This window comes from Numenius arquata, chromosome 12 (assembly GCF_964106895.1).
Source record: "Numenius arquata chromosome 12, bNumArq3.hap1.1, whole genome shotgun sequence".
NCBI classification, from domain to species: Eukaryota; Metazoa; Chordata; class Aves; order Charadriiformes; family Scolopacidae; genus Numenius; species Numenius arquata.
The window spans coordinates 39,756,169-39,770,843 of record NC_133587.1 but is presented as its reverse complement, the minus strand read 5'-3'; the positions used below and the strand labels follow the sequence as shown (position 1 = coordinate 39,770,843).

The window sequence follows — 14,675 nt, the reverse complement described above, 5'->3', positions numbered from 1 at the left end:
ATTACTGCTCTCAGCTCAGGCCGTTGGGGTCAGACCCTTCACACGGTGACTGAGGGGCAGCACGGAGACCTGGACCTGGAGTCCTGGCTCTCTTCTGCTGGCCACGACACGGACCTTAAAGCTAAAAGGCTTCAGCAAATGGATAATCAGGTATGAGAAACACAAACACACACACAGAGGGGTAGATTTCTGCTCCATCTTACAGAGTGGAGCAGTTTTTGGAGTTACTTTTCATATGTGGGCACAAATAGGGAGTGGTACGGCCGTATTAATGCTGTTAACCAAACAGGCTCCTGAAGCCCTTTACTTGGCTCAGGGTCACAACACGTCTCAGCCCTCCCTGGAGACCAGGAGAGAAAAGGGAGGGAAAGAAATTCCCTCCTTAACCTCCTGTTCCCTAGGGATGTAAGACAAAGCAAAGCTCATTTCCCTCCAAACAGTCCACGTTTTTCTGCCTACTGCCTACCTGAACACTGTTTTGATTTGAAAGATGTCCCCTCCACCCCCAGCATCCATCTGGCTCACCCGAATCCTGTACAGATTCTTTCCCCTATTGCTGGTCACTGTGACCAAAGTCATGGTAAATAACAGCATTTTTTTGAGGAGAGAGTAGGCACTGAGATCTGGCCCCATGAGTTTAAGCCTCGAAACTAGGAACGTCAATATTTCAGGACAGGGGAAAAGCACACATGTACAATGCTCTGTTTCTGCCTTGAACATGTCCAAGTGCCCTAGATGGTGGTGCTGAACCAGACCAAAGCCACTGTCCATGGAACACAGAGAAAGCACCTTCTGCAGCAGAGGGTGGCATTGACCAAGCTCTGGGTTGACAAAATAAAATCCATGGCTTTCCATGAGCTGCAACACCTCTTTCATAGCATGAGGTGCTTAGTATCCTCATTTACCCTGCATTTTAGTATCAGCCTGAGGTTCACATTCATGCAACACTTCACCCTGCTCTAATCTACCCCCAAGTTACTCACAGGAAGGTCTTGGTAGTCCCAACAGCTGTGTCACACCGTAGACAGCCCCAGTAGAAAATCTAGGTGAAACTCACGGCCGGGCAGCCCTTAGTGTATCCTATGAGGAGCCCTGCTCCACTCCCCACACCCTCGGTCCTGTTCACTGCCTCCCAGTGGTCTCTGGCAGCTGGTTTTATCGCCGAGCGCTGGGCTATGTTGAGACGATGAACCACTCAGTCTATTTTTAGGGAAGAGTGAAATTGCTCTTCCACCAGGCTGAGTCAATCATGAGTTTTAGCAATCCTATATGGAGGCTGGGAAAGTCTGGGGGCCTGGCTCATTTTCAGAATTTATTCATTCAAAATACCCCTGGTGTAATCTGGTATGGGACAAGGGATGCTTCCAGGCAGTGGTGCAATGGGGAAGAGGCATTTCCCTGACTCGTTGTCATGTCCTGGGGCTGTGATTTGCACGGCCAGGCCCCCTTTGCCTCTGGCCACAGCCAAAGTTTTAAGGGAAAAGCTGGGAAGGTGACAAGTATTAGCTACATTTTTTGGTTCCCCGTTTCCTCATTGGTTCCAATATTTTAGAACCAATAAAGAAAAAAAAATATTTTAGGAAAGTGAGGGGTAGCATGTATGCCAAGGAGGACGATTGAAGTATCTGCCTTAGGGTCAGCTGAGAATCATTGCCATCCATTAGTGACACAGGGAGATGCTCTGGGTAGTGTTTGGAGAGGGATAACAATAAAGCACTAAGCCCCAGAGATCTGTCAATGCCCTCCAAGCTCAGTTGGGCAACAGATGGTATTTTTTCCATATTAATGGTGGGTACAGCTGTGTGCCAGAGCTGGGGACCCTGGCCTGGCCATGTTGATTTACAAATACAAACATAACTAATGGCTCTGGGGCTTTTTTTAACATTCCACCTTTACCAGGCTGGGATAGCGACACGGCTGAGGAACCCAGTAATGTTTGAATCAGGTCCAACTGCTCTCTCTTTGTTTTACTTTTTTTACTTTACTTTCTGACACCTTTAGGGTGAGTAGGCTTGAGTAAATCACCACATAGCAATGAAAGGAGATGCAGATTGGCTATGCCAGTACCAGAAGTCACCATCACCTGAGATAAAACACTCTCTCAGAGGTGCTTAGGATCACAAAACACAGGGTGAGGGCCACAAGAGACTCACGCTCTGTCCCACCCTGCTTGTACCATCCCAGGCCGTACCCATGGCCCACAGAACCCAGTGCCAGACAACGTGGGACTGCAGTGATGGGAGAGAGATGCATGGTTCTGAGCTGTGCTGGACCTCCTGGTCTCACAGCAAAAATCTTACCCATTTTATCTACCAGGACAGAAATTGCCTTAGCCTTCCTGTGCCCCAATGCACCATCAGAAATACAGGGTAGGGGTCGCAGAAGGCAAAGGCAGGGACTGGGAGAATGAGGTACCACCCACTGTAGGAGAAGATCAGGTTCAAGATCATCTAAGGAACCTGAAGGTGCACAAGTCCATGGGACCTGACGAGATACATCCGTGGGTCCTGAGGGAACTGGCGGATGAAGTTGCTAAGCCACTATCAGTCATATTTGAGAAGTTGTGGCATTCCGGTGAAGTTCCTGCTGACTGGAAAAGGAGAAACATAACCGCCATTTTTAAAAAGCAAAAAAAGGGTGACCTGGGGAACTACAGGCTGGTCAGTCTCATCTCTGTGCCCAGCAAGATCATGGAGCAGATCCTGCTGGAAACTATGCTATGGTACATGGAAAATAAGGAAGTGGTTGGTGACAGCCAATATGGCTTCACTAAGGGAAAAATAGTGTCTGACAAATTTGGTGGCCTTCTACGACAGCGTTACAGTATTGGTGAATAAAACAAAAGCAACTGACATAATCTACCTGGACTCGTGCAAAGCATTTGACACTGCCCCACTAAATTGGAGAGTCATGGATTTGACAGATGAACCACTTGGTGGATAAGGAACTGGCTATATGGATGCACTTAAAGAATTGGGGTCAACGACTCAATGTCCAAGTGGTGACCAGGGATGAGTGGCATTCCTCAGGGGTTGGTACTGGCACCAGTGCTGTTTAACATCTTTGTTGGTGACATGGACAGTGGGATTGACTTACACTCTCAGCAAATTTGCAGACAACACCAAGGTTGCGTGGTGTGGTTGACACGCTGGAGGGAAGGGATGCCATCCAGAGGGACCTGGACAGGCTTGAGAGGTGGACCCATGCAAATCTCATGAAGTTCAACAAAGCCAAGTGCAAGGTCCTGCAGGTGTGTTGGGGAAATCCCAAGCACAAATACAGGTTGGGGGGAGAATGGCTGGAGAACAGCCCTGAGGAGAAGGACTTGGGGATGTTGGTGAATGAGAAGCTCAATACAAAGCAGCAACGTGCGCTCACAGCCCAGAAAACAAATGCCATCCTGGGCTGCGTTGAAAGCAGTGTAGCAAGCAGGTCAAGGAAGATGATTCTGCCCTTCTACTCTTCTCTGGTGAGACCCCACCTAGAGTTCTGCATCAAGCTCTGGAGCCCCCAACATCAGAAGGACATGGGCCTGTTGGAGTAAGTCCAGAGGAGGGCCACAAAGATGATCAGAGGGCTGGAGCACCTCTCCTATGAGGACAGGCTGAGAGAGTTGGGGTTGCTCAGCCTGGAGAAGAGAAGGCTCCAGGCTCCTTATAGTGACCTTTCAGTACCTAAAGGGGCTGCAGGAAAGATGGGGAAGGACTCTTTATGAGGAAATGTAGTGATAGGACTGGGAGTAAGAGTTTTAAATGAAAAGAGGAGAGATTTAGATTAGATATTAGGAAGAAAATCTTTACTGTGAGGGTGGTGAGACACTGGCACTGGTTGCCCAGAGAGGTTGTAGATGCCCATCTCTGGAAGTGTTCAAGGGTTTTTTTTTTTCCCTTTCCTCTCCTTTTCTCCCTCTTCTCCCCACACTTTGGGGGGAGGAGGGAGGGTGAGCAAACACACACCTGCTCAGATAGTGTCAACAGGGTGTCAGGGGTGTCAGCAAACACAGTGGTGGGCTGGGGACAGAGGCGTCTTATTTATTCCATATGGGTCGAAGGACATAAAGGCAGGAGGTGAAGGGCAGAGCATATTGTGTCAGTCAGCATCTCATGACGGGCATGCATGTGTGTGTGTGTCCTTGTGGTGTGGATGTGCCCAGCAGGAACACACAGGGTGCGTGCATATATTTCTGCAGAGCTGTCTTCTCATCTGCAACACATATTTGCCTGTCTGTCTGTCTGTCTGTCTAACTGCAACGCACAACATCTGTATACAGGGGTGGTGGTCTGTCTGCATGCATGGCTGGCTGCTCATGCTCATGCTCCTACTGTCTTTCTCTCCATCGCTAGGTGGAGGACCTGCTCTGCCACAGGTTGTGACTTCCATGTTCGTGCCCCCACCCCTACAAACTGCTTCTGTGAGTGCTCTCCCGCAAGCCTGTGAGATCTGAGCTACCTGACAGCCCTGCGCAGCTCCTGGGGAAGGATTTTTCTCCTCCTGTCTGGAAGAGAGCAGCTAATTAGAAAGCGGGAAATGAAAAAAAAAAAGAATAAAAATCAATGGTCCTTTCTGGGAGGCACTGAGAGTGTGATGGGGGAGATCAGGAGCCCAAGGATGTGGGTGTCAGGAGCAGAAGGCAACGCTCAACTGAGATGGAGTGGCTCTTGCTGGGAGCTGAGAGAAGAGGGTAGCTGGGGCTTATCAGGGGAAAGGCTTGTTAGGTTAAATTGGGTGAGAGCAGAGACAAGGGCTCTTGGAAAAGCCAACTAGATGGGACCAGCCTGTCTGTTTTGATCATGGTTGCCAGCCCAGCTGCTGGCAGAGCTCAGCCAGGCGTTAAGCAGAGGCTGATGGCTCCTCTGCCCTCCACAACTGCCTGGGAACCGCTACACACTTCCGTGGCGGCCCCCCAAAAAGCTGCCTGTGATCCCAGCATCCCCAATGGGCTGTCACAGGAAGTGGAAGAGGTGAAAGGGGATGGATGGCACCTGCTTCTGCCCCTTCTTTCTGCGATGTGGGGTGCTCTAGTCAGGAGGACAAATGGATCTCATGCTTAAACACCCCAAGTTTCCCTCCTGGCTGAGCTGCAGAGGCACAAAGCTCTTAGATCTGGGCACACTGGCCACTTACAGGAGTCCTGCCATTCAACTGCCACTTGTCATGCTCATGAAAAGCAACTGCTGAAAGGGAAATGTGCTTTTAAGGGTTATTTTAACTGCAGGAACCTCTATCAGTGCAAATGCCAGTGCTGCCTTGAACTCAGAGCCATCTATAGCACAAGAACAGCCTTTTATCTTAAATCAGCATTTTTCCCCCTGCCTTTCAGATCTTTCCAGCTCGCTAGTGATGTTCTCCCAAACCCGTCTGCTGAGCAGGGTGCTGCAGAAGGGGGGATGCTGGCTGCAAGCCCCCAGGTCGTGGTGAGATGGTGAGTGGCAGCCGCTCCCCAACTCTGGGGCTGAGACACAGTGTTCAGTGGCTGCTATGCAGCGGCATCCTTGCGGAAGACCAATTTTGGGACTGGAGCGGGACGGTTTCATCGTCGCTAGATGGCACCCACCCCTTTGCAGGTGAAAGTGCGAGTTCTACAGAGAGAAGGGGAAAAACCGTCCCCTGCCATCAAGGGTTGCAACCAAGCCAGGGTCTCCCTCATGCAGGATGGGGGAGCCCACTGTCTTCTGCCCTCTCCTTTGCCTCTTCTCCTTGCTTTGAAAATTCCTTGTGGGTAGAGGTCGAAACAAATACAGAACGGGAAGGGGGAGGGGGAGGAGGGAATTAAATGCATTTTGGAGGCTGTCTGGGTGCTCTGTAATTTGCAGTCACGTCAGGCTCCCGTTTCATCTTTGCACTGCACCGAGGTAACACCCTCGTGTGCCCTTCAGCTGAAAGCACTGAATAATGGAGCTATATTAATACATACATGCACGAGCATATGTATGTGTGCGAGCTGGGGGAGCGGCATGCCTGCATGCATGCCCCTCTCTTCCCTTTTTTGGCTGTGATTTTCCTCTCTCTGATTGCCAAAATTCATCTAGAAGTTGTTAATTTTTAAACCCGGAGAACTCAGGAGGCTCTACCTGAAGCAAATTAGTTGGCGCTTTCTCCTTTTTAATATTAAAGGACTCAAGCTTTCAACCATTCCACTTTGGGGAAAATCGTTCCTTGATTTGCCGTCTTCCTTCCTAGGAAGTATTTTGTTCTATCGTGTAAGTGTTCCACTGCTCAGTTTAATCTCATTACTGCAAACTATAGCTGCTTGGACCTCTTTAATTAGTGACTTGGAGACGTCTTTGGTGACAGCTTCCTATGGTTTGCCCGATACTGTCAGCATGGCCGGGGATGTAGCCCGGCTGGTTTAGCTGCCTGGGAACGGGCTTTTCTAAGGGGTGAAGCAGCCTTCCCCTCTGAGCAATGTTCAGGACTCCAGCAGTGTCCCAGAGGGGACTCAGCCGGGTCTGGAAAGAGGTACAGCAACAGGTGCTTTGACTTCAGGTGTAGTTATTCAGCTCTGAACTGTTTCATGGACTGTGTTTCCTGATAAGCCACATGCCAGTCAGCAGAGCTGTCTTGCATGCTGCCAAGCTGTTGACCTCCATATCATGGTGTCCCAGACCTGAGAACTGTGCTCTGTGCTTAACCTTACAACATTTTGTGGCTTCAAACCACTCGACATTGCCGTCCCCATCCCAGGTCACTGCACTGGTGGGGTGTCCCCTCCTCAGCCCTGGGGATGAGTGAGGAGGTGATGGTGCGAAGGCAGCTGTAGAAGACCTGCCCTGATCACTGCTGGGGCTTGTGGAGCACTGATGTCTCTCTTCCTCCTTTGGGATGACCAAGCACAGCACAGGTACAGTCCCAGACATGTCTTATCCCAGAAAAGACATGGGACAGCTGGTTCCTGGGCTTTTTTAGGAAGCGTTACATCTCCTGTCTCTGAGCAAGCACCTACATCAGAGGTAGCTGTCATATTCCCAGCTCCCTGGTTGCAATTGCCTCCCCAGAAGGACCTCACACCATGCAAAGCCTAGCCCTACCAAAGAAGCAGTGCTGGAGACGACATGAAGTCTTTGCTATTCCAAGACCTTTGAGTCAGGGGCTAGAGTGGTGTAAGACTCTAAGATAGACCGTGATTCATCATTTGCCAGCCAGAGGAAAAGATGTTTTTTGCACTGCAGCTAATACTGTGATCGTGTTTAGCAAGAGAGCATGGTGACTTCATGTACTTTGACATTAAAAATAATCCCAGCAGTGCTGTGGAAACTTCAGCTCCTTCATTTGTCTGTGTGCTCATGTAAGAGACTTCTTTTCCCATGCAGTTGGGTAATTAAATACAGTGTCCCAAATCCAGGCAGCGTGTGATTTTTTTTTTTTTCTCCCCTTCTTGTGTCAAAGAAAAGGAAGAAATGGGAAGGATAGAGAACAAATCCTAGATAGATGGACTATTGGGTCCCTGGATTCCTGATCTAGGCCCAAAGGAGGCAGGGTGGTCCACTGGTCTGAAAACCAGTCATTATGGCATTTTTTGCAAGTAGTTTCTTACTGACCCAAATCAAACAGCAAAGTTTGGTAAAATTCAATCCTTTCCCATGCAAAGCTTCAGTTCGGATCTGTCAGTCTTCACAGATGCCTCTTGCCTTGAAATATCCCTGACCTGCTTTAGGCCCGATGATATCATAGCATTAGGGATCACTTACATGCCCTGTCTTAAGCCAAGGATGACTGTGTCTGATACACCACCGCTGCCAAATTCAAAAAGGAGCCCAGCCAGGACTCCTTAGTTAGATACAAATGGACCTCTGCCTTTTCCTGTCCTCAAGGCTGAGGTGTGGGGAGATATTACTCATCTCAACCTAAACATGGACGTATTTCTGCCTTGGTATTTAATACCAGCTATTTTTGAATGCTGGGATAACAGCACAGGGAGAATCAGCGTGGCTCCGTGGACTCATCACTGGCCCAGATCCCAGCTGTGTTGGGATTTGCCAGCTCTGTGCAACGGGACCCATCAGGGCTGGAAGGCTGCAGTCGCAGGGTTGTCTGCTCTCTGTGCTCCCTGTGCTTGGCCACACTCCTGCATGGCCAGTCCTGGCACTGCCCACACCATCCCCAGCCAGAACCGCCTGGTCCATGTCTGTTATGGGATTACAGGGGAAATATAACCTTGCGCAAGGACCAAGGAGACCCTTCCCAGTTGCAGCTATAGAGCTGGCAGCAGAGTAGCGATGATGACCGGTAACCAAAATAAATCCAACTCACAGCTTCTGCCCGTGGCTGAGTCATCGGCTGTATCCGGCACCGAGGAGATGATTGCCTGTCTGTCGTGGGACAACTTCCCTCCCTGTGTTGGAATGAGAGCAGGGAAACAGGTAAATTCCCATAAACAGAGGGAAGGAACTGCACAAACCCCAGTGTGAAGAAGGCAATTGCACCAGAGGCTTTCCAGAGGCAAAGGTGGATCTGACATTGCCTCCACGTATTGTGTGTGGTTTGGGCTTTTCTGTAGACCTGATCCAGGCTGGGCTTTGCTCTGGTCTCTCCAAGGACAGTGCTTCTCAGCTTTTGATGTCCCTCCCCCCGCACCCGGCCCCGTTTCTGGAGCTGAGTGGTATTTTCTCTAGCCATTCTTTTTTGAGACCATCATTGCTACTCTTTCAGGGTTAGGTTTATCCATCCATTTCCTTCACCTGGTCCCAGAATTATTTTAGTGTCTCAAACCCAGTAATGACTGGTGTTGCCCATTGCTGTACTCCCAGTGGCAGGACCAGTCCCTCCTGTGCAGCAGTAATCACTGGGGTGATATCATACAGTGGTGGACATGATCATTTCAGACAGGATTTCATCCGTAATTAATATTCCACATGATAACAATTTCATGGGACTTTCATGTTTCCTTGTTGTAGGTCTCTCCCCAAGGAAGGCTACCCATTCCTACCAGCTCCTTCCCTCCAGGAGAAAGATCATGGCAAGGAATAGTTCGTTTAACATACTACCTGTGCCCCTGATACCTAGAGGTAAAGCCCTAGAGGGACTAGAGATAAATTATGAGAGCACAGAAAGAAAGATGGGTCTGGGTAGAATAACAGGGCTGGAAGGAAGTTTAAGCCATAGGTGTTTATGAATCTGTGCTTTCTCATAGATGTTGCCTGGCTCCAGCCATTTTTAGCTGCTTGCGTGAAGTGGCACTAGCATCCATTTCCAGCTCCTTTGGTTCTTTAGTATTTAATAGTAGAGTCAGATCCATCTTTCACTTGTCATAGCTCATGGTACCCCTTTTCCAGTGGGCACTGTGGCATTGAAGAACCTGGCCCAAGGGAGACCCAGCATGTGTTTGAGGATCTGGTGGTGTGTCTGCCAGCTTTTAATAACACAGAAAAAGAGGTGGCCTCCATGTTGCAGGAAGGTGACATGCCAAGGGGATTTCTGTGGTAGGCTCTGTTGCTCACCCTCATCACATCTCGGAGCAAGCTCTAACCTGATGGTAGCTCTGATGTCACAACATGGCTCCCATGTAGAACTGCTCCTCCTTCCCTAACCATGGAAGGTTAGACTTCAGAGGGCAGCCCCCATGCCCAGGAATTGGCATCAGTGGATGATGAAGCACCACCATGAAGCCAACCCACTTACAAGGATGACTCTGGACAACTAAAGCAAATAAATTGCAAGGACCTTTCAAAGAAGAGCACCTACTAACCTTTACAGGAGACTCCCTCCATTTGATGGTGTCAGGACTCCACTGTGCCTTCCTCTGAATGCTCTGAAGAGAGGAAGGGAAGGATGGGTCTTTATGAGGTTTGATCTCCATGCTCAGGGGTTGGATTGTTGTCATGATTCTGGCATCAGCCTCCCTCTTCCTCAAAATGTCATTGGGAGGTGGTGTCTTGAGTGGAGCAAAAGGTAAAGTCTTACACCGTTCAGTGTCTTTAGGAGTGTCAAAGCTGGTCAGGAGTCCTTTGAGATTCCTTGCTGGGACATTGATATTAGGGTTGGGAATATCCTCCATGGACTTGCTCCAGGACATATCAGTGCAATGGCTTTGAGATGGGGCATGTTTTTTCCCCATTGGACTGACATTATTCTGTGATAGATGTCTTCTCTCCATGAGCTAAAAAAAACCCGAGCAAACATCAAAATAGGCTCATATCTAACTTCAATAATAAATCAAGTGAAGTTTTTATTTCCTTCTCTTCTACTCCAAGCATCATGTTTGTTGATCTTCTAACTTTTTGGGATGAAAGAGCATCCCATCACTTTCTGCTCTATGTTATCTGGAGTAAATGTCAGGGACAAGATCTAAGCACACTTTAGCCCTTTCTGAACTGTAAGGGAAGTTTCTGTCTTGCCTATTTCCAGTACAACCTCCCAATTTGTCCATGATCATGCAATGAAGCCTTGGAGTAGAAAAAATACGACCACTGGCTGCCTTCCCTCTTGGATCATTGTCTTATGGCCATCTCCACCCTCTTCCTCTACAAAATTGTGTTTCAAAAAGTCGGGAAACCCTTCTCTCTATCATTTCATAGGAAAACTCAAATTTAATCTTGAAAACTTGGATTGGAAATAAAAAATTTCAGATTCTGCCTTTTTTAATGAGGTGCAATTTAGCTTTCTCTAGTCAGTGGGAATCTACCGTGCCTTCAGCAGGTAAATTGGATGACGTCCAGAGTATCTGGCTTCCACTGTATGCTTTTATCATTGTTATTCCAGGTTGTAGGAGGCCCTTATCACAAAGCAGGACCCAACATGCAAATGCAGAGCCAAGAACTCCACCTCATGCCAACGAGTTTGCAATCAAAATATGATATGAGGGAAACTGGTAGGTGGGGGGTACACCTTTGCCACGATGTGAGAACAGCAGTCACAGCTTCTAGTTAGGGTGGAATTCAGTTGAAGATGCTGAGATGTAGGCATCTAAAAGTAGCTGTGAGCAAAATCTACTCATGAACTTGATGTCTAATTCCCTGTACAGTCAAAAGCACCAAGAAAGTGATTTCTTCACCATAGCATAGACAGTTTTCTTTGGTAGATGCTTAGTGTGATTTGAGACACACAGGGTAACCCCAAAAGCCTCCAGCTTCTGGTGCAGGAGGGCAGAGATGCTTTAGTGTCATATCTGTCAACCCAGTGTAGCTGTCTGGGTGCCTTAATGACTTCCTGTGCCTTTGCCTCAGGCTAGATGCTTACCTCGCTTTCTAACCAGCGCTAAATCCTCTGCCAGGTCCTACATCTCTTGATGGTCTTCCATTAGTCTCTACTCCTACAATTTGTTCACTCCAGAGCATTCTGAATGTTATATATGAAGCTTTCATCCCATCCTGGAGCATCTTATGTGTGTCGGTCCATCTGTACATACTAAAAGGGAATTCAATCTGACCTGCCCTGAGATGTGCTCAGAACAGCACCAGATACTGCAAAAAATGCTAGGTTTTTCTTTGTCTCTAATTGCCAACAACTGGAGCATTATGTTGTTAGAACATGCCACCTATCTGAGCCTTTGCCTCTCACCTTGTGATGTTTTTGCTTAGACATGGTGCTTTCACAGTCCAGGATGCTCTGGTACCTGCAGGGAAGACAGGAGATGGCACCTTAATCCCTCTTAAGCCTGAATGTATTTTTCCATACAGTAGACAGGATCTTTCTGCCTTTCCCTACCCTCTAGAAAATATCAAACCCAATAGACTTCGAAAGCAACCTGGAAGAGTGAGAGAGATGTTGAAAATTCCCCCAAAGATGACTAGTTTTAGGTCTAATGGATTAGTTCAGTGCAGTGCTGCGAGATCCAGCATGAGCCCTCTCCTCCAGAGCTCAGTACAGACATGCCTCTGGAGCACCCCTTTTCCCCACTGCTTGGATGTTCTGGGGGGTTATATTGGCTGAAAGTGGTGCATTATTGCTCTTTGCTGATATGTGGCTTGCAGCTGAACTCAGACTTTCCAGAAGGTCAACACATTGTTTATTTATTCAGCTTTAACCTAATGTAAAGGGATTTATCAAGTCCATACTTGACCTAATCTGAGACCAGTGATGAGTGAGACCTTTGCAGAAGAAACCACCTCCCTTGCTGTGGGGAGTACACGTTCAGCTTTCTCCAAAGACCTTGTCAGGTAGATGACCATTTACAGTGAAAACTGACTAAGTTTGGGGTATTCAGAACTAAACTCTCCCAAGGGGAAGGTCAAGAGACAGTCTTGACAGATGCTCTGTCACTCTTATGTTGAGGGAGATGTACTTCGGGTTCTGTTGCTAATCTTATTTGTCTCACTCTTGGCAGCGTTGTAGTCTGATCTCAGTTATGGGTTGTTACCAGAAGACAAATTATCCCTTAAAGGGCTTGAGGTTGAAATGTAACTCTCCCTGGAGCATTTTGGTTAGAGACAGTTGAGAGAAACCAGGAGAGGATGAGATAGCCATACCCCTCTTGTCTCCTCATCAGCTCATCTCTCCAGCATTTGCTTGTTTCCCTCGTGGCACCTTACAGACTATTGAGATTAAAAGCTTTAATTAACCATCCGGGAATGCTCCAGTCATTGGGGTTGAGGGCAAATTCCTCTGTGTCATTGTATTTGGGGAAGTTTCTTGAGTGTGTCTGGCTTTTAAATCAGGACTTGTCTTCCAAGACTTAAAGATGCTTTGCTATTGTATAATAGCTAAGAGCACTTATGGCAGAGCATTTATGGCAGTACTGGGATGCTCTGCTTGGGAAAGACCTTATCTGAGTGAGATTTGCTTGTCATGGAGGTGGGAGAGGGAAAGTCCACCCTGCAACCCCCCCCCAAACTGAAGGCAAACTGCAACCATAGATTAACCACCCACCTGGCAACCAGTTCAGAGACGGAGACAGATTTTCTCAGAGGAACTGCTCTGCGCTCTGGACTGCTCCTTGGAGAATGGCATAGAAAAGGAAAGGACTGAGCTGGCCTCAGCTTCTCAGCTTTTTCCATGTTGTCTGTCTGCTGGCATCGAACTGAGAGAGCAAAGGTTACGGTGCTGGATGTGAATATCCAGGGAAAAGAGACCAAAAATTAGTGCATCCATCTCCACTCATGCAACTGGTGTATCTGTAAAGGGCTGTGGAACAAATGCTGTCTTCACTGACACATCTGCAAACCTCATCACATAAACTTACCTTTGAAAAAATAAAATAGGGTTAAAGAAGACATAATTTAAATTAAATTACTCCTAATGCGGGGAATGGGTCTTTTCCACCTCTGCCTACAATTTTTCTCATTCTTTTAGATCACCCAGTTCACCTCCGTGACAGGGAGAGGGAAAGAACCTGAAGAACAATTTGCTTTAAATAATTTAAAAAATATTTGATGGAAATTTTATGTATGCATAATTGGTTAAAATTTTCTTATGCTTCCAATGTTGCATAGACCTGAACCAGCTCTGAATTCAGGCAGTAACTGGAGAATTAAGCACCTCTTGGTCTCTTCTGCTAAAAAATGTTCTTTTCCAGACTGCAGAAGCACACAGCAGAAGTCTCAGGCATTGGATTTGCAATGACAATGGAAGTACACTAGGTCATCTGGGGTTCATTTTCCGAATTTAGACAGACCTCTAGGGACCCACAAGTTATATGTAATTGCTCTTTAATTACTGACACAGACATTCAAACTATGGGATTATTAGATACTTTCATTTAGATTTTGAAAGCACTCGTTTTAAAAGCCATGTTGCTTGCAAAATATGTTTCATAAGCAATTTCTGTTGCACCGGTCTGAATATGAGGCTGCTCCCAGAGCCATCGTCCACCTGTGTTTGGGTGTCCACTTCCATATGCACTCAAGAGAGGCAGATTTTCATGGGGAAGGAGGTGACATTCAGCAGTTTGTGAATCTCTGCCTCCCCTCTCATGCCTTTAAGACATCTGAAATCGAGAGCAGAGGAAGGGAGACATATTTCTCACTAGTTGCTTTAGAAATTTCCCTTTTTTTTTTTTGTTTTCCAGGTCATTTCCATGATGTTAGAGAAGTGACAGATTTGTTAGATCACAGGCTCCCACCTCCCACAGTCCAGGGATTGTTTCCCATTTATGCGGTGGTGTCTAACATTAAACAATTCCAGGTGAAGAGCCCTCGAGGGATTTACTCTGTGGCAGAATGAGCTTGTTAGGAGGGAACTGTTCCCTTGTTTTCCATTTATATCCCCCCTTTTCCTTAAATACAGTACAAGGAGTCGATGGAAATACTCTTCTCAGCCCACCCTGATCGGTTCCCACAATCAGTACGGCATCCCCCAGTTGCTAAGGGTTTACTGGATTTTTCTGATATTAATTCATTCCATCTTCTGTGATCTGGGAGGGTTTTTTGTGTAAAATCACTTACATGCTAGAGCGCTTTCCTCCACCCGAGATCTGCCATTTGATAGTCTCCTTGGGGCTCTTCAGTACCACGCTTCTGACTCCTTCCTCTCCTCCTTCTTTACAAGACAGGAGGCAAAGTCCCTTGGCAAAGCTGCAATTAAATATTAAAAGCTGATGTGCAAATGGGGATGTTGTGAATTGGAGAGCTGGCACTGAAGAGCAGAGGAGACGAAGCCTCCTCCCTGCTCCCGTCAGCCTGTTGCCAATTATTGAGGTCTCATTCTTCCCCATAAAAACACTGGGTAAATTCAGATGCCAGCTGGGGCACGAATAGCCATCTAGACCCATATCTAGATTCTGATTTGGGTGGAAATCTGCT

The 14,675-nt window shown here is 47.5% G+C and overlaps 1 protein-coding gene across 2 annotated transcripts in view; it reads right to left on the bottom strand.

Moving 5' to 3' along the window:
- Positions 1-13,759, bottom strand: part of XIRP1 (xin actin binding repeat containing 1) — a 34,942-nt gene extending 21,183 nt beyond the window's left edge. Inside the window, exons 1-5 of one of the 2 annotated variants that reach the window (XM_074156801.1) lie at positions 13,708-13,759; positions 12,805-12,937; positions 11,497-11,551; positions 9,686-10,096; positions 8,251-8,332 (exon numbers count right to left, since the gene is read on the bottom strand). In XM_074156801.1, the coding sequence (XP_074012902.1) occupies positions 8,251-8,332; positions 9,686-10,096; positions 11,497-11,551; positions 12,805-12,932 (676 nt within the window). In that variant the 5' untranslated portion in view covers positions 12,933-12,937; positions 13,708-13,759. Of the gene's footprint in view, positions 1-983; positions 1,133-8,250; positions 8,333-9,685; positions 10,097-11,496; positions 11,552-12,804; positions 12,938-13,707 lie in introns of those variants that run through there. The other variant, XM_074156802.1, reaches the window with a different exon arrangement.
- Between the last annotated feature and the right edge of the window lie 916 nt (positions 13,760-14,675).